The sequence below is a fragment of the Arvicanthis niloticus genome, chromosome 1 (genome assembly GCF_011762505.2).
Source record: "Arvicanthis niloticus isolate mArvNil1 chromosome 1, mArvNil1.pat.X, whole genome shotgun sequence".
NCBI lineage: Eukaryota > Metazoa > Chordata > Mammalia > Rodentia > Muridae > Arvicanthis > Arvicanthis niloticus.
This window is the reverse complement of record NC_047658.1, coordinates 79,877,661-79,901,309: the sequence shown is the minus strand read 5'-3', so window position 1 is coordinate 79,901,309 and position 23,649 is coordinate 79,877,661. Positions and strand designations below refer to the sequence as shown.

Here is a 23,649-nt window from a genome sequence, read left to right as displayed (position 1 = left end):
TTCAGGATGCTCCAGCTTTGCCTCTGAACTCTCTAGCATTCTCAACTCCTCTATCTAACCATCCTTCAGGACCAGCCCAATCCTGCTTCCCCTTCTCTTCTTCCTCCTCCTGAAACCTCACTCTTTTCTTCCTTAAACCTCTCAGTTGCCAGTAGACACCATCAAAGGAGAAGGGCCACAGTCATCCTTAAACTGGTCTGTGTGGCACTCTTCCCATAAATGTGTAAGTCACTGGGTATGAATAGGGAATCTTGGACTGTTCAGAAAAGGCATGCTATTTGAAACCAGAAAGACCTAAAGCTTTTAATCCAACCTTTGCCACTTGCCAGTGGTCTCTGTCACGATTGTTTTCTTCGCCCCTAACCAGAGAATGGACACTTTCCTATAGCCAGTGCTGTAAATATTCATAGTGCCAGGTATAGTAGCCATACACATAAGTGTGTGATTAGACTGGAATTTCACAAGGATTCGTGGTGGCTCCAAGGTGCAGCAGTGTCACACCTTCACAACATCAGCACAATGTGACTGAGGCAGGCACCCGGGACTGTTGGGTGAACTATGTGTGTGCTTCTATGTCAACATGTTTGTGCGCCTCTGTTCTCACTAGCTTGGCCTTCTGGGCAGGGAGGTGGGAGAGGGGGTGTTATAGTATTTTAGGGAATGGGAACAGGGTGTTGTGGCTCATGGAAACACTTAGGAGGTGGAAGCAGGGAGTTAAAAGCCAGCCTCTGGTATGTAGTGAGTCAGAGGCTAGTCCACATGAGACAAGTCAAGAGATAAGAAAGAATGAGAGAGAGAGAGAGAGAGAGAGAGAGAGAGAGAGAGAGAGAGCAGGGATAAAGTGATTATTTTCATAGAAAAATGCTTTTTGAGGCTTGTTTTCCAGAATCAGAATAACTCAGCACATTAGAGAGCGCAGAACACCTACTACACAATGTCCTGCAGCTGAGACTTCTTCAGGTGGGAAGAAGACACCTCTTAGGTTTGCATGGGTGACTCTGTAAGGATTGAAGAGACCTATGGTAGAGGAAGCCTCGCTAGTCCCTCAAACAGGACTCCTCACTGAGACTTGCATTTGAGATTTCTAGAGACCACCTGGTAGGCTTTGTAGTCCATAACCTGGGCTGCATTTGTGTCTGTAGAGTTATGGAATGGTCATTCTGTCACCTGACCACCCACCAGGGCTGCAGATATGATAGATCCAGAAGAAAAAGCTGAGTGTAAACTTGTGTCACTGCTGTTTGTGACACAGGTGTCAGTGAGGCTCCCAGAACCAGAAGGTTTGAGGGTGTGGCCTCAGAAGCCTGACACCAAAGGAGGTCAGCTAAATGTTTCTGAAGGACTAGAAGGGATGTGGGTCCAGAAACTCATCTATTGATCCCATAGAAGATCCACTCAGAGGCACTAAAAGATGGGGTGGGGAAGGGAAGTCTTGAAGGATATTCCATCTATCTGAGTTTCGGTCTTCCCGCATACACCAGATCCCACAACAAGGGTTTAGCAGCAAATTGTTTAGTTGGGGGACAAACCCCAGAAAATTCTTGCAAGAATTAAAAAAAGAAGTGAGAAGGAGAAAACTAGCAAAGGCTTGGCCCTGAGAAGGATCCTGCCTTGGCCACTTGGGGTTTAATCCCACTGGGACCCACAAAGAGACTTTGTGTTACAAGTGAGAAAGTTGGGACGCTTCTTCCCCCATCCTGTTCCTCATTGGAGACATTAGTACTTGAGGCTTCCAAAGACTGAGCACATTTCTGTGGCCAGGGAGAGACTGAGGTGCTGGCTGGTTGTGTGGGAATTTAATGCAGGTGACCTCTGGGTTAGGCCACCAGGGCCTGGGCAAGGACCAATGATCAAGTTTCAACTCCACAGTACCCTGGGCATCTTGGGAAATTCCTCTAGACTCTGTGAGCCTCAGTTTCGCTACTTGTAAAGTGAGGATATTAACATTCATTTCCCAGGAGGTTGTGTTATTAAAAGGGAAAAAAATGACATGGGCGATGCAAAGCTACAAATGTCAAAGAGATCAACAGGAAGCAGATTTAAAAAACAGAATTAGGCAGTTGGAGAGATGGCCCAGTGGTTAAGAGCACTGACTGCTCTTCCAGAGGTCCTGAGTTCAAATTCCCAGCAACCACATGGTGGCTCACAACCATCTGTAATGAGATCTGATGTCCTCTTCTGGTGTGTCTGAAGACAGCTACAGTGTACTCTCATACATTTAATTAATTAATTAATTAATCTTAAAAAACCAGAAATGGGTAAGTGTTTGAGGGGAGAGGCATGATATGTGCATATATGTGTTATGTTGAATGTGTGGTTCAGATGTCGGTTTTCCCCTTCTCTGCTGCCGCTCTCTGGGCTCCCTGATGATATTTCCGGCCTCTCTGCCTCTCATACCCTTGTAGCTGTGCTGGGATTACAGTTTGAAGGCATCACATCTTAACCTTTTTTGTATGGATTCCAGGGATAAAACTCGGGTCTTTAGGCTTGCTGGATAAGGTAAACCCTCTGAGGTCATGTAAAACATTTGGAACTCACGTCTAGTGGCCACTCAGTGGCCTGCCACTGTCACCAATCTTTGCACCTGTGGAAGAAGGGAAGAGAAGGTGGCACCTCACTTATAAGTGAAAGAAACAATTTTGCTTCTTCAATTTGATAGATGGAGGCAGAAGAAGCAGCTGCTAGAACGTCCTCTGAGGTGAACCTGGCAAGTTTACCTGCCAACTATCATAACGAGACCAACACAGATACCAGGGTGGGAAATAACACAGTCCATGTGCACCAGGAAGTTCACAAGGTAAGGGCTGGGACACAGCCATGTCTCCTTCCTACACGCAGTCCCATTGGAGAAAAGGGGGGGCTGTTGACAGGTGTGATACCAAGCCACAAATGTTTAAGTGAGAGCTATAGAAAGCAGACTAAAAACCAAAGGAGGGGGCTGCTAATCAAGTGGTACAGGTGTGTAAATGGCTTCTGCACTTATTGCACAATGTCCTGCAGCTGAGGCTTCTTCTCAGGTGGGAAGGAGGCACTGGCTCAGGTTTTCATGGTGCCTGTGTCAGGGTTGAAGAGACCTTATTGTGGGTGGGTCTTCACTCTTTCCTTAGGAGTGGCTCATTAGTGACACAGCTCACCTTCAGGAGGGGAACCTTCAGCTGGGTGTGGTAGAGTACACCTTTAATCCCAGCAATTTGGGAAGTAGAGACAGTTAGTTACAGGACAGCCAGTACGACATAGAGAGGCCCTGTCTCAGAAAACAACCAACCAACCAAGACAAAAGGGAAACCTTTTTTAAAGATAGGCTCTCACGATGTAGACCAGGCTGGCCTTGGACTCAGAGATTTACTTGCCTCACCATCTCTGAGTGCTAGGATTAATGGCATATGCCACCATGACCCATGGGAAATGACAAGGAGAAAGTTGCTACCAGCACAGGCTCTCAAGGGCTCCATGGAGCACCAGCCTGTGCAGAGCTTCAAGAGCGAGGTGCACAGTGGCAGTGAAGTAGATTCAGAAAATATTGCACACGTTCTTTTCCTAGAGATGAAGAAGTGCACTGTGGGGTAGTAAAAGTGCCAAGAGGGCCTGGGACAGGATTAAATCATAAATAATAAAATAAAAAGAGACACCATCCTTTTTACAGGGATGAAATTTTTAGGTGAAAATTCTAAAGCATGAACCAGGAGTGCTAACTTGTGTCTATAATCCCAGCGCTTAAGAAGTGAAGGCAGGTAGATGAGTAAGGCCAGCCTTGGCTACCTAGTGACTTTGAGGTCAGCCTGATGACCTGAGACCTTGGAGGAGGAAAAAGAGAGAGCAAAGGAGAACAGGGTGGTGGGATCAGCCCTTGCTGCCTGGGAAGCAGACGCTCATCCCTTTCTGCATACTGGCCAATTTGCTTGGTTCTGGCTGTAGACTCTTGGGGTAGTAAAACTGGCACCGACTTTAAAGATAATGTCAAAATGAAAAACCTAAATCAGGAAGAGAAGTGACTAGATAGTTGCCGGGGCTCAGAGAACACTTTAGAACTCTCAGACTTATCTTTTGTCCTGGCCTTGGAGGAGACAGGAGTGGCCCTGCAACCTTGCTGATCTAGAACAGAATCAGGCAGCCCACAAGCAGGCACAGGGGCCCTGTGTGTTTCAGAGCTATCTCGGTGAGATGAATGGTTCTATAGAATCAGAAGCTGGGCAGAGTGGCCAGAACCTTCACCTTCTTGCCTCATGTGGAGACATTTGTTTGGCTAGAATCATAGACTGGATTTCTATTAATTATCTGTTTGAGACAGATTCTCATGCAGCCCAGTCTGGACCCCAATTTACTGCATAGCTAAGAATGACTCCTGATGCTTCTGCGTCTGTAGCCCAAGTGCTGTGATTACAAACCTCTGCTATCACACTGGTCAGGGTGAAATTTTGTTACAAAAAATCTTGACACCAAGAACCAAGTGATGAGCCCCAAGAGTAATTAAAAATAGCTGGTGTCAAGTACTTACTGGGTGGCAGGCGCCAGTCTTGTGCTGTCCACTATCACCTTGTTCCCTCTGCACGGTCACCTGATGATGTGGCTTTTGAATATCTCCAGGAACTCTGTCTGTTGGCAGTGCCATGATTACAACTCAGAAAGGAGAGCGAGCATCCCATGGACTCCCACTTCAGAAAGCGGAAAAACAGTCTTGAGGTTTTTTTCCCAGAATTCCTTGTTTCATTTTTACCACACCTGTGTTTTTCTGTAGATAACCAACAACGAGAGTGGACAGATGGTCTTTTCTGAGACAGTTATTACATCTGTGGGGGATGAAGAAGGCAAGAAGAGCCATGTAAGTTACCATCTCTCTCCTTTCATGCCCCAGAGTAACACACCTCTGTGCATTGCAGTCTGCAGACCTAGACTGCTGGCCTTGAGGGATGGGCACAGACTACCTACCCCTCTCCAGCCTTGTCACGGCCAATGAGTCTCCTCTATCTCCTGCCTGAGAGAAGGCTATGCCTTCAGATACCTGGACAAAAACAGGGACTGTTGAATCCAGCTGTGATTTGTGCCTCAAATTCAAAAGGGAAACAAGTGTCCAATATATATCTCAAATCTAGAGACAATGGGGTGGGCCATGCTTTACATAACCCCAGCTCTGACTCGTTTGTGAGCCAGTACCTAAAGGTGAAGAAGGCTGCTTGTGACCCCTAACATCAGGCTCTGGTCCCCATAACTGCTGTTGCAGTTTGCCTATGGCTTAGCCAAAAGGTGTGCTGGATTTGTAGGATTATAAAGTCCTAAAGTTGGCAGGAACATGAGTGCACTAAAGTCAGAGAGAGCCCAATGGGAGTCACAGATCAAATCTCCAGGCCAGAGGAGAATTCCCTGCAAGTGGATGTGGTCACCGGAGACAATATGCTTCCTTGTGGGGGGACAGCCTCTTTGACCAGATGTCTCCCACACCTCTGGCAAAGATATCCGGGATTTGTGCCCACTCTTGACCTCACTGCTGAACTGGCGGATTACTAGGAAGGTGGTGGTGTTTTGGTTGGCAGCCAGAGCTTTCTTTCTGTTTCTTTTTCTGCTTGTTTTGGCCTAGCACTCAAATGTGGGGGGAGTTGGTAGGCATTTACCACAGGCTGGGGGGCTGGTTGGGCTGTGTGACCGTGGCTACAGCCTTTCAAGGGAGAATGAGTTCTGCTGTGGACTGGATGCCGTGGACCAGAAGGGGCCTGGCCACGGAGCCAGAAGCCTTAGCTTATCGCTGCTCTATGAATGGGGGCACCTCAGCTTCCTAGTTATCAGCTAGCTCATTCATTGTATGTACCTTTTCCTAGTTCTAAAAGGACAGAAGACTAGGACAGGGCTAACAAAGGCTGAAAGGGAGGGAGGCCAGCTTCCCTTTCTTTTTAACACATGCGTATCTGTGGGCGTGTGGAAGCCAAAGGACAACTGGCTGTCATCCTCAGGAACCCTTTCCACCTCCTGTGAGGCAGGGCCTCCCATTGACCTAGAGCTCACCAATGAGGCTAGACTGGCTGCCCAGCAGCCCTTCCATTTCCACATGCTTTCCTGGCTTGGGGCTTATACACATGGAACGTCATATCAAGCACTGAGAACTCAGGTCCTCATTCTCACAGGGCAAATGTTTGCTGCCTGAGCCATGGCCCCAGGACAAGCTTTCAAAAGGAGAGAGAGAGAGAGAGAGAGAGAGAGAGAGAGAGAGAGAGAGAGAGAGAGAGAGAGAGAGAGAGGTCAGGGGAGAAGGAGAGAAGGAGAACCTTACATCAGCCAGCCATGGCACACCGTGGGCAGTCTTCCTATAGGGAAAACATTGGAGAACTCCTGAGTGAAGGTTATGCTACAGGCTGGTAGGAGACAGAGCCTAAGTTTGAAGCCATCAGAGTAGAAAGAGCAGGGCAACAGAATTCACAGGGCTGTCAGTCAGAAAGGATGCCTTAGTCCTCATTGATAGTTTTTCTTGACTCCAGGGCGCCCTGGAGATGATGGTCAGATTTTAGAGGTCCATGTCCACATTACACAGGACACAATCACATCACACAAGGCCTAGTCAAAATACAGTCTTGCACACCCCCACCCTCTCCAGCCCTAATTAGGGCCCTATAGCAGGTTTGAGTACTGTTGAGGGGAATTGTGAATCTAAGAGATATGAGTGGGTAAATACACAGGACCTCAAAGATGCTAAGAGCATCCCTAGGCCAGAGGATAGCCGCCTGTACATTGTTCTGGATGCTGTGACTTCTGCCAGATTTCTTGAGTGTGGGCCTCATGGGCCTGGCTTGGGTCATCAGTTGAAAAACCTACATGGCCCTTGTTCATTGGGTAACAGAGGTCATAAATATGGCACTTGTGTGGTAGCCTCAGGAGGCAGGACACTAGAGGGGGGGCCACATAGCCAAGCCAGCGGGTGGAGGCTCATCACAATTTTTCCTTGGGTTTTGCTTAGGCCCTGGGAGGTGAGGAAGCTGAGTGTCTCTATGAGGACAAATGCTATTTCGATTGGTCAGAAGGGAGACTTGACATTGGATGCTTCTCTCCCAGAGCCTGGCCCTTCTTTTTGCCGCCTATTAGACTGACAGGGCTTTAGAACACAGAGTGGAGGCTTTACAAGCTCCCTTGAAAGGATGACATATGACAGAGGCCCTATGTCTACTGCAGTAAAGGCCTGGCTAGTGTCCCAGTATCGTGTCAAGTGTCAAGAAAATGGCATCTAGTTTCCAATGCCCACAGCATTCTTCATTCAACTACCTGCCTATCCTTGGCTCATCACGGTAAACATTAAACCAGGTACTGTGGCATGATTCCATCCATCCATCCATCCATCCATCCATCCATCCATCCACCCACCCACCTATCTAATCTATCTATCTATCTATCTATCTATCTATCTATCTATCTATCTATCTGTCTATCTATCTATCTATCGTGTGTGTGTGTGTGTGTGTGTGTGTGTGTGTCTAGGTTGGAGAACAACTTGTGCAAATCAGCTCTCTGGAGATTGAACTCAGGCTTTGGGGGCAAGCATCCATCGTTACCTACTGAGCTCTCCTGTGGGTCCTTTGTTTTTGTTTGTTTGTTTAAGGCAAGGTTTCATTCTGTAGCCTTGGCTGGATTTGAACTTGAAAAGACCCTCCTTCCTCTGCTTCCCTTACACTTGGGTTAGAGGTATGTGTTGTCATACCTGATCCTCAGGCAGTATCTTTTAATTTAATTTAGTTTTATCTGTGTAGGAGTGTTTTGCCTACCTGTATGGAAACACATATACCTGTGTGTGTTGCCCACTGGAAGAGAGTGTCTAATCCCTTGGCACTAAAGTTACAGATGGCTATGAGCCTCTATGTGGATGGCAGGAAACAAACCCTGGCCCTCTACAACAGCAACATGTGTTGTTAACCACTGAGCCACCTCTCCAGCCCTGGAGGGCTCTCTGTAAAGGAATGTGAAGTTTCTTTTTCTGAGCAGGAAACTGTGGAGGCCAGATGACCTCTGAGGGATCACGGCAGGGGTGCGCTGTCATACTGCCTCATATCATATAGTTCTGCATCTTAATGGCTTTTACAGGGGGCTCTAACAACACTTCACACTACAGAAACTGTCCCATCCCAAAGAGCAAAAGTCACAACGCACTCAAACCTTCATATGCCATAAATGGCGCTAAACTATTCAGATTTAAAATTCCCAGATGAATTAAATTAAAAGTGATCACCAGGCACAACATGCTTTCCTTTCTTTACATACAGTGTTCATATAAATATGTATGGTAACCTGAGGAGGTCCACGGAAAGTTCCAGACAGTAACACTATATGCCTGTCTAGAAATTTCATAGTCTGTGTAAGGCACTGGTCTGTTTTTACACTCAGCCGTGAGAGAGTGAACATCCCAAGGCATGTAATTTCACCTGAGTGCCTCAGCTGATGCAGATAGGGCCTGACATCTTTGTAAGGGGCTTTTGTGTTGAGCCTTCAGCCAGGCCCCTTCTCGGGCCAGTGGGCAGGCCTACCATTGTGCTTCTGTTGGACAGGGGATTAGAGGGAAGTGGCAGTTGGACACTGGGGAGGACAAGCCATTATGCATTACCGGAAAGCTTTTCTTCATAGAGGAGTCAAACCAAGCCACCATTTTGCAGGGCTATGTCCTCTGATTAAAACACGTCCCGAAGCCACACAATCTAGCATTCCTGCATTGGCTGTCTTTCCTAGATGATATAAGAGTGAGTCTCTTTTTGTTTTTCCATCCAAACACACCTAGCTTGAAGCTATAGGTTCATTCATATCTAATAAACTCCAAGATATTAGCCAATACTCCAAGGCTGTGGGTGAATGGATTTCATCACCAAAGCCACACAGCAGTAGAACTATGAATGCCTCAATAATTTCTTTGTTCAAGAGAGTATCTGGTGTTGACGTCATCCTTCTGGCTGGAGGTGATGGATGAAGGCAGTGTGCCTGCCTTTGCTGTGACTGCAGAACCAATGGCTTCCCTGGTACCAAGTCACCTTGCCTGTTGCTCCTATTGGATCCTGGGAAGGTAGAATGTTGCACCCTGACAGAGCTTTGGCAACTGTTTCATTTTTTCCATGAGAACATAAACATAGCATCCCTGGGAGACAGAAATGAATGGGAGGAGAAAGTGTGCCCAGTGACCTGAATCCATCTTGGACCTCTCCTGCTCCCAGCCTGGTCCACATCACAGAGGAAAGGCATGGGTGGGTCTTTGTTCCCTCCATACCCTGATTTCTGCTGATGCTTGCCTGTTAAGTTAATGGATGTGCTGGAGATGTCAAGATATGGGGGGATTAGTGTGTGTGTGTGTGTGTGTGTGTGTGTGTGTGTGTATACAAGTATGTGTGGAGCCCAGAAGTAAACCTAGGGACCCACCTATTTCTACCTTCCCAGTGTTGGGATTACAAGGTGCATTCCGCTATGCCTGGCTTTTTTTTTTTTTTTTAAGAAACAAAAGAAATAGTCTCATGTAGCTCAAACTGACCTTGAACTCACTATGTAGTAAAGGAAAAAAAAAAAAAAAGACAGATTCTGGAGACTGAGCTCAGTCCTCATGTTTGAGTGACTTGAGCATGTCACCCTGGGGAGGGTACAAGCCTCCTGGGATGTCCTGCTGGGTCAGGCCAGCTCTGAGGACTGAAGTGTAGTTCTTTCCCTTGGTTGGCTATGGCGCAGGATGGAGGCACAAAATTGGCAGGAGGCAGGCACTCCCCTCATCCCTCCAGCCTCTGCCTTCTGAGAATCCAGGCAGAAGACTGACACAGCTCTGTGCACACTCATTATTAAGGAAAAACAATTAAAGCTGGGCTGTTATTGGCAACTCCCCCTGGTTCCCAGCAACCTGCTGGGGAAAAGAACAGAACTAAACAGCAAGCAGAGGCTGTCTGGGAGAGCCCCTGCTGCCTCTGTCTGGGGAGGTAGCTGTGGGACAGTTACTTCAGCCTGGGTGCTTTGTTGAAGGTCCTGGCCACAGGCTGATCTTTCTGTTGCGGCTCAGTGCACGCATCATGTGGCAGCGGATGAGGAGAGGAGCTGATGGGCAGGTGGTGATGATCAGAGTTTAAGTCCTGGTGGCAGGTGTATGCCTGCTTCTGTAGGAGAAAACAGACCTGGTGTTCTATGGGAAGTGTCCTGGGCTGCTGTGACCCACCATGGTTACTCCCTAAACCAAAAAAGAATGTGATGCTCTTACATCGGGCCAAGTAGAAGACCCTTAATCCCACAGGGGAAAAAATTACATGGAAAATTGAAGAACTCTGCCACTCGGAGACATGGATAATTACACCCAAGTACAGATGGTGTGGGGGAGACATATTTATGGGATTGTTAATGCCCTCAACCAAAGTGTCCTCCAAAAAGAAATCTGTCATCTGTAAATGATTCCATGTCTTGAATTGAAGCACTGTGGTCTTAATAAATGAATTTCAGGCTAGGAATGCAGCTCAGTTGGTCAAGTACTAGCCAAATATGGATGACGGTCTAGGTTCCATCTCCACCACAGGGTAAACGGGGCATGGTGTTACACACCTAAAACCCAAGCGCTCCGAGGATGGAGGCAGGAGGATCAGACAACCAAGGGCATTCTTGACTACATAGTGAGTTCAAGGCCAGTTTGAGCTACATGAGACTATTTCTTTTGTTTCTTTTTGCATTTTTTAAAACTTTTTATTGATTCCTTGTGGATTTCACATCATGTACCCCAGTTACTCATCTCCCCATCCCTTTGTGTCTGCCCTCTGCCCTTGCAACCTCTCCCCCCCACACACACACACAAATCTTATTGTGGAAGCTGAAATGTGTCACAGTGTGTCACACAGTATACCCTTCTGTCCACACATCTTCACTTGCAAAATGTTCACTGCAATGAGTCATTGGACTGGTTCAAGGCCTCTGGCTTCTGCTACACTATCAATATTAGGTTCTCACCCAGATTCCTCTCAGATATTCTGTTGTCGCCTTGAACCATGGATGCTGCAGCTTTGGCTCTGCAGGACCAGCCCCTTCATGTGCTCTCGCAGTTCATAAATGGGGTAGATGTTGGCGTTGGCCAACTCAAAGCCCTGGATCTGGGCCTGGGTGGTGGCTGAGTTAGTCAGCCTGCCCAATCTCCTGTACCCATACCACCAGGGCAAGCTCTGCACCCAATGCTGCATCTAAGAAGGGGCAGGGCCAGCTCTTCTGCTCTCAGGCCCTCAGTGCTGGCTTCACCAGCAGCGCCAGCTTTACTGTGCTGCCCAGGCAAAGTGCAGGGCCTGCTCTCCTGAGTGCTGCAACTGATGAGGGGCGGGGGCCAGCTCTCCCACTCTCCTGACTCTGTCTTTAAAAAACAACTAAGTATATAAGTTTCATTTAGGTTTAATGTAAATTGGTATAAAAAGATAAAAGGATATTTTCAACAAAATTGGTAAGAAAATCAATTTCAGAGATGTATTTATATAAATTATATAAGATATACATGTATAACATAAAAATATCTCATTTTTTTAAGGAAAAAAGTATGTATAAAAAGCTTGAGAAAATATACAGTAGAAACCTCTGAAGGAATTTCCGTTTGTATTGACCTTATAGATTGCTGTTTTGAAAATAATTTTAATGGGATAGAGAGATGGCTCAGGGTAAGGGTGCTTGCTGCTCTTGCAGAAGACCCCAGTTCAGTTCCTAGGTCCCATATTAGAGGGCTCACCACTGTCTATAACTCCAGTTCCACGGGATCCAGTGCATTCTCTCTATGGGCACCTGCACACATGTGGCACACACATAAAATAAAAAATAATCTTTAAAATCAGTCTCAAAGACCTTTTAGGTTACTCATAATTTCAGTATAGACAAGTATTTCTGTTGTGTGCACCTGGAGGTCAGCCTCTTAGGCAAAGGTTGAACACACCTAGAGTTAGGGGAGGTCCTGCAGAATTTTCCATCTGAGCATTGTACTCAAAATTTCAGCAATTTTTTAGGCTTGTTTCTGTGCAGCCTTGGCTATACGGTCAGTCGGTATCTGTGTCTCAGCGTGTGGTCCTCAGGGAGGATCACGTAGAAGGAAGAGCTTGTCTGTGGTGTGTACTCAAGGTCAAAGGGGTGGCCATTGAGCTGAAATAGAAGCAAATAGAGTCCACTGAAGTTGAGCTCACTCCTCTAGCTCTCTCAGTGTCAGAGAAAGGTCAGGTTTGCATTGCAGGCTGTCCCTTGGTGGGGGCAGGGGAGATAAGGAGCTGGGAAGTCCCAGCAAGGCCCAGCCCCATGCTCAGTCCCTGTGAGCTCATGGGCTGAGTCACACTGGGGAGGAGGTGATGGCAACTTAGAGGCTGCATCCTCCACCTCTGAAAATGTGAAAACAGCAAGCCCTCCTTCCCTCTACCCTCTGCCCCTGTTCCTCCACTTCCCATGGGTGTTTACATGACCCTAGCAGAAGGTTTTAGCAAATTAATAAAGAGCTGGTCATATACTTATTAGCTGTGTGACTTTGTTTGGTGTTTTAACCACTTTGTGCTTTAATTTCTTTGTAGGTAAAACACTTCCTTCCTGCTAGGAGTGGTTATTTCAGCGTTCAGAAGGTAGAAGCAGGAGGATCATGAGTTTAGGGTTACCCTTGGCTACACAGCAAGTTTCAGACTAGCCTGAGCTACATGAGACCTTGTTATTATATTTTTGACTATCCAATCCATGCACTAGTCACTTAAACCTCATTCACTAGCGTGTTCATTTGCTGGCCTATTGTGTTACTGGCAGGTAAGTGTAAAAGAGTCTCTAGCATCAAAGGGAACCCAGGCCCAACCAACCAACCAACCAACCAACCAACCAACCAACCAAGTAATTACATGAATGGATAATTTATTTCTTTTTTAAGATTTATTTTGTTTGTGTGTGTATGTGTGTGTGTGTGTTTATATGCAAGTGTGTGAAGTACTTGAGGAGGCCTGAAGAGGGCATCAGATCTCCTGGAGCTGTTATAGGTAGTTATGAACTGCTTGGCATGGGTGCAGGGGATGGAACTCAGATATTCTGGAAGAGCAGTATATGGTCTTAACAACTGAGCCATCTTTCCAGCCCAATTTTGTCCTTTGTGAGACAGGGTCTTGCTATGGCTGTCATAGCCAAGTCTGGTCCTAGACTCCTGCCTTAGCCTCTCAAGTGTATGGGTGTATACCATAGCTATGTAATTTCTAAAGCAGGGTTGAGCCAGGTAGGGTAGCCTGAGGGGACTTTGTTGTGTGGGTTGGTAGGGATTCTGCATAATCCGTCATTTTTCTGCTTGCTCTGTAAGCCAAGACACTACCTACCCCGTTGTTCTAGACTTTAGGGTATTGTATAGACTTGGGAGGCAAGGAATGCTCTCCCTATCATGGCAGAAGGTGATATGCTCCAGCACAAAAGGTTTTATTCTTTAGGTTTCCAATTCCTCAGGTGTAAGGAGCAATAGGCAGCATTTCCCAGTGTCTGCATGCAGCATAGGGAGGCACACACTGAGTTCACACTGCTTCAGTGCAGCTGCCATCAAGCCCTTTGTCTCCCACCCCAGTCTTGTGTAAAACAGAAGAGCTTCCTTCTCCTCTTGAAAGCAGGGGAGACTCAGGCCCTTTGCATTCTTGATGGGCTTCCCGGAAGGGGTGGTGACTAGGCTGTGTTTGCAAGGGTGTCTGGGAATTAGTTGCAGGGAGAAAGGGCATTCCACCCTGAAGCATTGTTTGTTCAAAGCCAAGAAGACAGGAGGCTTAAGAGCTGCAGAAGACTTATTTTGAATGCCAGAGCGTGGTAGGAACAGCAGCTGAAGCTGGGAAGGGGTGGGGATTGAGTCAGGAGACTTGGAGAACCCAGCCAAGGAGTCAGAAGACATGCTGAGTTAGGCATGTTCTGTGTCCACTAGGCTTTATCACTCTCTGTATTCCATGCATGAGCTATCTTATGATCCCCAAGCAGGAGCCGGGAGGACACAGCTTGGGCGGCAGAGGCCATCTCTGAGGATGCAGCTTTGCTGAAGCTTAAAACCCAAGTCCCCATCAGGCTGCAGAGTTCGTGTCCCACAAGAGCCTGGCTTTGGGCCTAGAAGTCTGGAACATTTTATTTGAAAGTGGAGCATGGGCCACATAAGTCACACTGATTGTACCAAAGATCTGGTTAGGCCAATGCCATTAGCTGCAGAGATCACAATGAGTCCTGTGCTCTCTGGATGTGTAGGAGCCAAACAGTGTCTGGTGCAGACGTGAGGCAGTTGGTCTTCTGCCCTGGGAACTTGGGGATTCTTCCAAGTGACCCAGCGGCCTTTGTATCCTGTTTGTCAGATCTGTGGAGTCTTGCCCTTCTTTGCCCTTGGCGTGGTTCTGAAAACCCACAAAGCTGTAAGCCCATCTTGCTTTGTTTTTTAAAATAACATCACAAATGTAATAATAGCAGCGGCTGCCGCGCTCCCCATGGCCCCCCCATTCGGCCACTGTGACTCAGATGTGATCACATTAAGGGTCCCCTCCCCCAACCCAGCCACTTGTGAGCCAGGATAAATACTGGCTGTGGAGGTGTGACTCAGAGTTCCTAGTGATTATGATGGCAGCGAGGTGGCTACATAGTGAAACCAAACATGGACTGCTGTGCGCCAGGTACCTTGTGAGGGGTCACTAACACCCCTCCTACCATCTGCATGATAGCCATTTGAGGAGGATCTCCAATGACCCCATTTTACAGATGGAGTAACAGACACAGAGAAACAATCCAAGCTAGTAAGTGAGTGGCAGGACCAATACTAACAGGAGGGATAGAACATTGAAGTTTTTACTGACTCCTAAAGCATTTATCTTTCTTCAGTGGAGTTTTTGTTTATTTGCTTGCCTGCTTCTTCTATTTTTTAATGATATGATCTCATGCAGCCCAAGCTAGCCTCAAACTCGCTATATAGCTGAGGATGACCTTTAGTTTTTGGTCCTCCAGGGGTAGTGTTGGGGACAAGTGGATCTCAGGGTCTCACTGGCCAGCCAGTCTAGCTAAAATGGTGAGTTACCGATTCAGAGAGACACTGACTCAAACAATAACGTGAAGAATAATGAAGTGAAGATTGGATGTCAGTGTCTGGTCCTCTTCCCCTTGATCCCCCCCCCCCCAAAAAAAAGACCCAGCTTTCCATTCTTGTGGGTATATACTCAGGAGTAGAATTCCCAGCACATGGGGTCTTTTTTTTTTTTTTTTAAATATGTGTATGGGTGTTTAGCCTACATGTATGTCTTCTATGTACCACTGTCCTGCCTGGTACCTGAGGTGACCAGATGAGGGCATTGGATCCCCTGGAACTGGAGTTATAGAAAGTTGTAAGCTGTCATGTAAATACTAGGAATCTCACCTGGGTCCTTTGGAAGAGCAGCCAGTGCTCTAACCACTGAGCAATCTCTTCAGCCCCTCATAGGGCCTTTTGGTTTTGGGTTTGCTGAACGGCTGCCATATAGCCTCCCACAGTGACTTTTGGTTTCAGACCCTGTGTCTACCATAAGCATATATCATCCCTGTCAAATCTCATGATTGTAGGCACTGGGAGATATGTACATCGACCTTGATGTGAAAAATTATTTGGATATTTCTAGGGTTGCCTCAATACTCAGGAGGCTGAGCCAGGAGGATTTCAAGTTAGAAGCCAATTGTGGGTATATAACAAACCCTGTCTCGAAAAGAAACAACATAAAAGCCAAACCCCAAATAGCTCCTGGTCTCTTTTGTCTCATGTCCCCTGTTCTGACTCCAGAAGTTGCCTCCACAGTGTAGCAGCCCCAAGCCAGGGGGTGCCTTACATACTTCTTCCAGCCAGCACTACTGCCCCCACATTCTCAGCCCAGACTGGAGTCTCTAGTTGAGGTGTTCAAACATGGGTCCATGGTTGTCCACAGGTTCATAGCTTGAGCTCTGGGATCACGAGATGAGCTTTTGGTGGTGTCTAGGAATCCATGCCCCCAACATTTCCATGTGAGACCCTACACCCACTCTCCAGCCTCTTGAAAGACATCACCACCCTGACCCCTATTTCTCTACTAGGGACATCAGACCCCAGGGGCTTTGGTTCCCCAGGGAGGTTTTGTGGTACCAATAAAGTTTTGAGTCCCAGAGGCTTCTTGGGAAATGGGTCCAAACCAAACCAAAGGAGGCCACAGTCATGTCTGTTCTTTCTTCAGAGTGGGATGCAGGGTCAGTGGAAGGGAATGGCTAGGATGGGGTGGACAGGGCAGAAGCCATGTTAATGCCCTTGAGGAATGACAGTTGGCCACAGTTGGACAAGCCTAGTTGGTGTCCCACCTGAGGCAGGAAGCTGCATCTGTGGTCACCTCCCCAGCAAGGGATGAGAAATGATGGATAGAGACAAAGTCACAGACCTCACTGGTTTCTCTAAACCTGCTGTCACTTCTGTGTCACAGAGGAGGAATAAGACTCTGGGGTACATTTCAGAATAGCACAGTACAGTAGAATTTGGAACACAAACTACTGTGGGTCAGAAGCTCAGCTGTGTCGCCTTTGTCCCTGCTCTGTGGGAAGAGCATGAAGCACTGACAGCCTGAGAAGTGATTGAAGCAGGAAGCAATGAGGACAGCCTGTAATCCCAGTACTGGGGAACCGCAGCTTGGAACTGGGGAGCTTGAGGCAGAAGGATCTGGAGTAAGAGGACATGCTGGGCTACATAGCACCCCCTCCCCCAATAAGATGTGGAATAAATGTAAATATTTTCTTCTGACTTAATTTTTTGGCTTCTCAGCATAGGAAAGTAGTGGATTACAGGGGATGCATGTGATCAATCAGGAATGGTGTTTATTTTGCTGTAAGCTGGCTTCTAAGGCAGTGACTATGAGTTTCTAAGAGCTAACAGTGACCAAGGGGCCAGACCAAACAGTTAAAAAACTGTATGTGTGCAGACAGGTCCTGTGCCAAAGAAAACGGAGCATTTCACAGGGTCTGGCAGGTTTAAGTTGGAGAACTCACAGGGCCTGTTGGGTTCACTTCAAGTTCTTTAAGGAACGAGGAGCTGGGAGTGTGGTTCAGTTGGCAAACTGCTTACCACACATGTCCAAAGCCCTGGGTTCAATCCCCAGCACAGTAAGGACCAGATGAGGTAGTGCACACTTCAATCCTAGCACTCAGGAGATGGGGGAGAAGGATAGGGAATTCAAGGACATCCTTGGGTACATAGTGAATTTGAAGCCAGCCTGTGCTACTTGTGACCCTGCCCCAAAACAAGACAAACAAAAGAAGATGTATTGGAAGTGATTGGTACAGAGCTTTGTCATACCACACCCTGCGGCAGACATTACTAATATATTGCAGAATGATTTCCTTATCAGCACAGATATTTCAGTACTTGAGCTAAGATAACACTACAAGCAGTTGCTGACAGGAGAGTGAAAAATTCTATTTGTGACTCATTTCTCATCTCACTTGGGGTACAAACGCCCAATTTATTGATGAGGTATAGAGCTGAGGGTTGTGCACTTTCTTCAGGACACAAAATGATCAGACTTGAAACCTCATTTCCGGTCAGTTCAGGCTTTGATAAGCCTGGGGTTTCCTGTTACAGAGGGCAGGTCTAGGAGTATCATGCCACTGAGGATTGGTGCAAGAAGGAAGGGGTGCCTGATAATGAAGGAGATACTGAAGACTGAGGGGGAGACTTCTTGGGAGTTCTGGCTGAGTAGATCAAAAGTTTATAAAGTACAGAAGAAAGAATTTTCTGCAAGGTTTTGAGTCCCAGGAAGTCAGAGGGCTCCATTTGTTGTGTGTCACCCCTGTGTCTGTGCTTGGAATGGAGTGGGCCCCAGTAGTTGAATGGACATGGTTAGTAGATGAATCAGAAAATGTAAACAAAATAAACAGAAGAATTCTTAAAAACAAGAGCCAGAACAATGTATATGAAGTAATGTGTGTGCCTCTGTGTGTGTGTGTGTGTGTGTTGGTAGGGGGCACATGTCCCTGTGTGTATGTATGAGTGCTGGAAGGGGGCGGTACACGTACCATGTACATGTGCCTCTATATGTGTGTGTTGGTGGGGGACACATGTCCTGTGTGTATGTATGAGTGTTGGAAGCGGGGAGGTACATGTACATGTGCCTGTATGTGTGTGTGTTGGTAGGGAGTACATGTTCCTTTATATGTGTGTGTTGGTGGGGGGTACATGTGCTTCTGTGTGTGTGTGTGTGTGTGTGTACACGGAGACCAGAGATTGACATCAGGAGTCTTTTCTCTATCATGTTCCACTATACTTTTTGAGACAGTGTCTCTCACTGCACCTGAATTTGCCTGTTCAGCTACACTGGCTAGCCAGAGAGCCCCAGGATCCTCCAGTCACTGCCCCCAGCTCGGGATTATAGGTGTGCACAAGCACTCCTGGCCTTTAGATGCGTGCTGGGGAGTCATGTTCCCCATGCTCGTGTGTGCAGCAAGGACTTTACCCATCAAGCATCTCTCCAGCTTTGTGAACGAGTTTTATTAGGAAACTGTCCACTCTGAGTGACTGCTTTTCTGGCCTGTATTCATTCCTCTATGTTCTTAGCATCCATTGTTCGCTGCGTGGTGTCTGCAGGTTGTACATGGTGTACAATCCCTGTAACGCTATGGCATAGATAATGCTTTGAGGACTAGGACACTGGAGCTTGGGGAAGTTAAATATCAAAAGCTACAATAGAGGAATAAATGATAGAGCTAGAAAAAAAAAACTGTAAATTGTGGCCATCCCAGCTTTAAAACTGTATTTCTGATAGAGACAGTCAAGGGCACTTGGAGCTGTAATATTGAATAATTTTGAAAGAGTTTCTCAAACCTCCAACCACCTGATTGCAATGTGTGTCATTTAGACCAAGCTTCACTGATTGGCACCAACTCCCTCTGCTGGAATTTGGAGACACATCCACAAAGGACAAGCAGAGACAACACACACAGTGACTGTCCCCTCCTCAGGGATGGCAAAGTCTTGCAGATCACAGGAAAAGACAAATTGTGGTCTCTCATATCTCTATTATTTTTTGTATGTGTATATATGTTTCTGGGTGTGTACATGTGTGTGCACATGTGTAGAGGCCAGGTGTCAATATGGGGTGCTTTCCTCAGTCATTCCCTATTTATTTTAATTGTTTTTGAGACAGGTTTTTCACTGAACTGCAAGCTCACAGATTGGTCAGTGAGTCCTAGGAATCTTTCTATCTCTGCCTTAACAGCATGAGGATCCAAATTCATGTTCAGGCCCATGTGCTTGTAATATAAGTAGTTCACTGACTGAGCCATCTTTTGTCTCTTTTTTCCTCTTGCTGACATTCTCAGCCACTGAGGCCCTTTCTGAGAGTGGTATGCAGTGTCAGAAGATGCTGCCACCGGCCACAGTGCAGTGATGGGACGCAGAAAGCACTGCTCCAGGAGATCAGCCTGGATTCCCCACAGTTTCATCAATTAGGACCACTGAGGAGTCAGGTCCAGGAGGCAGAGAGAATATTGCTTAGAATGGAGGAACATCCAAGGTCAAAGATAAAGGCAAACTAGAGTCCCACACCAAGGGTCCTAAGATGGGTAGTGACTCTGTCCTTTCCAAGCCTGGGAGCAGAAGGATGTAGGTTCAGGTCTCTCCAGCAGCATTTGCCTCTTCTCTTGTTTCCAGGGTCCCTGTCTTCAGAGACTTCTTCCCCTAGGGAGGACATGTATCTTGTAGCAGAAGGGCCAAGTCCAATGCCACAGTCAGGTCACTGCTACCTTGTGTAGAACAGTTTCTCTGTCCCCTACAACTTGGGATTTAGAAGGTGAGAGAAAAATCAAGAGAACTCATTTTCCCAAGCACCTACTATGTGCCAGGCTGTCTTTCCTCACTCCTGCCAACTGCATAACTGGTAAAATAAATCAGACATGTGGGGTTGGGAAGGCCCTGGGTGTGCCCTGGGACACTTCCACAAGTCTTCCTCCTCAGAGGCAAAGTGCCTGTCCTTTCTACCAGCCCCTGAGGGTGAGGCAGAGACTCAACCACTTCCAAACAAAATGAAGTCAAGCACATTTTTTTTCCACCACAGAAGCAAATTAAAACCTTTTCCAGGCTCATTAACATGCATGGCTTAAGTTAAAAAGTCTAGAAATTCCAGGAACCCCCTTTGTGCCTCGCTGTGGAAGAATTCTTTGTATAGAAGCAGGGAGAGGAAAAATATTCATGGAGAAGAGATCTGGAAGGGTTTTGAAGGCCAGGAGAGGCCCCGGAGTTAGGCTTTCTTCTGTACAGAGCCGGGCAACTTTGGTTTTGTCCTGGGTAGCTTTGGATTTTACTCACTTTTTCCTGCTTTTCAAGGAAGCTGAGGAAATTCTTTATGATGTATTTTTTAAACATTTGTTTATTTTTATTTGCATGTGGAGCATGCCTCTGTGTGTGTGTCTGTGTGTCTGTATCTGTGTGTCTCTCTGTGTATGTGTGTATGTGTGTGTATGTGTGTGTCTCTGTGTCTGTATCTGTCTCTCTCTCTCTCTCTCTCTCTCTCTCTGTGTGTGTGTGTGTGTGTGTGTGTGTGAGAGAGAGAGAGAGAGAGAGAGAGAGAGAGAGACCGAGAGAGAGAGACCAGAAGACAATTTACAGAAGTTTGTTCTCTGTCTATCATGTGGGTCTTGGGATTGAACTCAGGCCAGCAGGTTTGGAGGCAAGCATCTTTAACCTATAGGGCCATCTTGCCCTGTGTTATATTTTTAAAGGAGGGAGATATATTGGTGACTTGGTAGTAGAGAGTCTTAATAGTGGGTCCCCACCAGCATCACCCTCCTGAGCTACTCAGAAAAAGACCATGTCTCTGTCTCTACCCACTTTTTACTTATTTGTCTTTCATTCATTTGTTTTTGGAGGCAGGGTTTCTCACTGAAGCTTACCAACCCTGTCGGCTGGTTGGCCCCAGGGCTGCTCCTGTCTCTGCCTCTCCAGCATTGACTTCATATGTGAGTGCTGGAGGTCAAACTTAGGTTCTCGTGTTCTCGCACGTCAAGTGCTCTACCCACTGAGCCATCTCCCCAGCCACCCTAACTTTAAATTATTTTCTGCAATCTTGAATGGAGACTGCCAGCTACATACTATCAAGTACCAATGCTATCATGAATACTTGTGTATCTGTTTTGCTTTTTGAGATACAATTCCCTTTTTCATGGGCTGGCTTTGAACTGGTTATGTATCCAAAGATAATCTTTCAAACTCTCCATCCCCTGACCTGCCCCTCTCCAGTGTTTGTTGCCTTTTTCATTCCCCTAAGACAGGGTTTCTCTGTATAGCCCTGGCTGTTCTGAAACTCAGTCTGTAGACCAGACTGGCCTCAAATTCCAAGGTCTACCTACCTCTGCTTCCCAAGTGCTAGAATTTATTTTTATTTCATGTGCACTCGTGTTTTTCTTGTGTGTATGTCTGTGTGAGGGTGTTGGATCCTCTGTTACTTATAGCGATACAGATGCTGGGAATTGAACTCAGGACCTCCAGAAGAGCAGCCAATGTTCTTAACCACCAAGCCATCTCTCCAGCCGCTTTTGCCACTTTCAAACAACACTTGTGCTCAGCCTTACTTCACAAGGAAGAGCTGCCACTGGACTTTACCATCAAGGATGCAAATAAGCCATAAAACACTAACTCTGTTATCTCTTGTTAGATGGGGGTCATTCTTGCTTGTAATCTCATCTGTCCCCTTACCAATCTAGATGCGGTGTTCTGAGAGGGGTCCCCAGGCTTCGGCCAACTGCCAAAAAGTCCACATTGCAAAAAAGGTCAAAACTTTTGTTTTTATGGTTTGTTTTGTTTTTGACATAGGGTCTTGCTAGCCCAGGATAGCCTCAAACTTGTGGTATCCTCCTATTTTGGCCAACCCCAAGCAGCTGCTAGCTGTTTTTGAGTTTTACTCTGACTACTTTGGCTTGAAACTCTCAGTGATTCTTCTGCTTCAGCTCTCCAAATCCTGGGATTACAGATGTGCCACCACACCCTGTTCTTTGTGCTAGTCTTTAAAGGTAATTCTAGATCAGACAGGGGAAGAATTCTAGATGTGTGGGCTAAAATCTGGGTGCTGTGGAGGTCAGAAAGTCAGGTAGGGCAACAGGTTGGGAACTGTTCCCAGAAGCTATGTCAAGAACACAGAGTTTGGATTCCAGGCTGTGCTTGGTAGGGGAGGTAGGTGATGTCCTTAGAATAGAGGGCTTGCAGAGGCTCTGCCTTAATGAACTTTGTTAGTCTGGTCCCTTGAATTGAGCAAACCTTGCTAACTAAACTCAGACCTTATGTGACAGGTTGTTAATTTGCAGAGGCAAGGAGAGCCACTTTTGGGTAAGAGGAATGTGAGAGTCCTGTTCGGTTGTCCCCTGTCTGATGTTAGTCATAAGGATGCAAAGCTGTTTCTCTGCAGGTTGCTGGGTGAGTGAGGAGCAAAGCCACAGGAGGTCACACTTTGTGGGTTTCAGAGCTTGGAATCATCAGGACCAACATCTCCTCAACTCTGGAACTGCAGCCCCCACTTCAGGGTCACTGAGGAGGTGCTGTTTTTTTCCACTTGAGTCCTCCTTGTCACATCGATGTCCTACAGAGCATTTTAGATGCAGACCGTTACTGAGGCCTGGAAGGCGCTGTCTCCTCCAATTATGTGTTGATTGAATTAGTTCAACTCTCAGCCTTCTCCAGGGCCCTCAGCCCTCCACTTTCAGAATGATTGCTATCAGGGACGTGCATAATTAGGTTTGTGTTTTTAAAGGATGACTCAGGCTACAGGAGGGAGTTGTGGGGAAGGGGCTGGCCAGTGGTCAGCATTTTTGCTGATTTATATAGAGGACTAGATATGACATGAGGGGAGTGAACTCTCTGAGGACAGTGAACCTCACTGGTGAGATGGAGCTGTAGGTAAGGAGAGTCTAGTTGGAGAGTCTTTGCCCTGGGTTCTATCACTAGCACCATATAAATTAAACCTGGTGACATTGGGTGTGTGTCATAAGACATTCACCAGAAGACCACTGGGACACAGGTTCAAGACAAAAGTCTTTACCAGCTGTTTAAGCTACTACTACACCGGGTGTTCGGGACTCAAGCACAGTCCTGAGCATTTCTCAGGGTGAGCTTTTAAGCACAAAACTCCACATTCTGGTCGACACACCTCAGGTAGCCAGAAGCAGAACTACAGAAGCCAAAAAGCCAGGTCAGTACATTTAGGAACATATCCAGAACTATGGGCTTTGATGGATTAGGTCTTTGTTCTTGTTTTTGGTGGATGTCACTGCTGCCTACATGCTGGGTTCCAAGGCCTGAGTGGTGCGTCCCTCATGGTGTCATTTGTGCTAAGGTCCGGGGCCTGGAATAGTGATGCAGTCCTAAAACCCTGCACTCAGAGGGTAGAGGCAGGCAGGAGGATCAAAAGTTCAAGTTCATTCTTGGCTAAGTAATGAGTCCGAGGCCAGGTCGGGCAGGACACCTGAGACCCTGCCTCAGAACACTCTGTCTGCTACATGTGTGGAAACCCTTTTTTGTCTGAATCTGAGAACTCCAACCAGAGTCCTTCCCCAAAACCCCATCCCTGGGAGGAACTAGCCCCCAAAGAGCCCCTTTGGGAGGGTTGGGTGAACAGAAGCCTGGCTTTCTCTGTCTGTCTCTAGCACCGAACATCTTCTCTAGGGACTCAGGTCTGGATTTAGTTACTGGGAACCTGGCAAGAACTTGGCCGTCTG

The 23,649-nt window shown here is 46.9% G+C and overlaps 1 protein-coding gene across 2 annotated transcripts in view; it reads left to right on the top strand.

Annotated features, from left to right (window-relative positions):
• The window catches only part of Dkk3 (dickkopf Wnt signaling pathway inhibitor 3), a 41,981-nt gene that overhangs the window by 5,467 nt on the left and 12,865 nt on the right, over positions 1-23,649 (top strand). For both annotated transcript variants that reach the window (XM_034499103.2, XM_076940963.1), the window contains exons 3-4: positions 2,660-2,797; positions 4,736-4,819. In XM_034499103.2, coding sequence (XP_034354994.1) covers positions 2,660-2,797; positions 4,736-4,819 — 222 coding nt within the window. The remainder of the gene's footprint in view (positions 1-2,659; positions 2,798-4,735; positions 4,820-23,649) is intronic.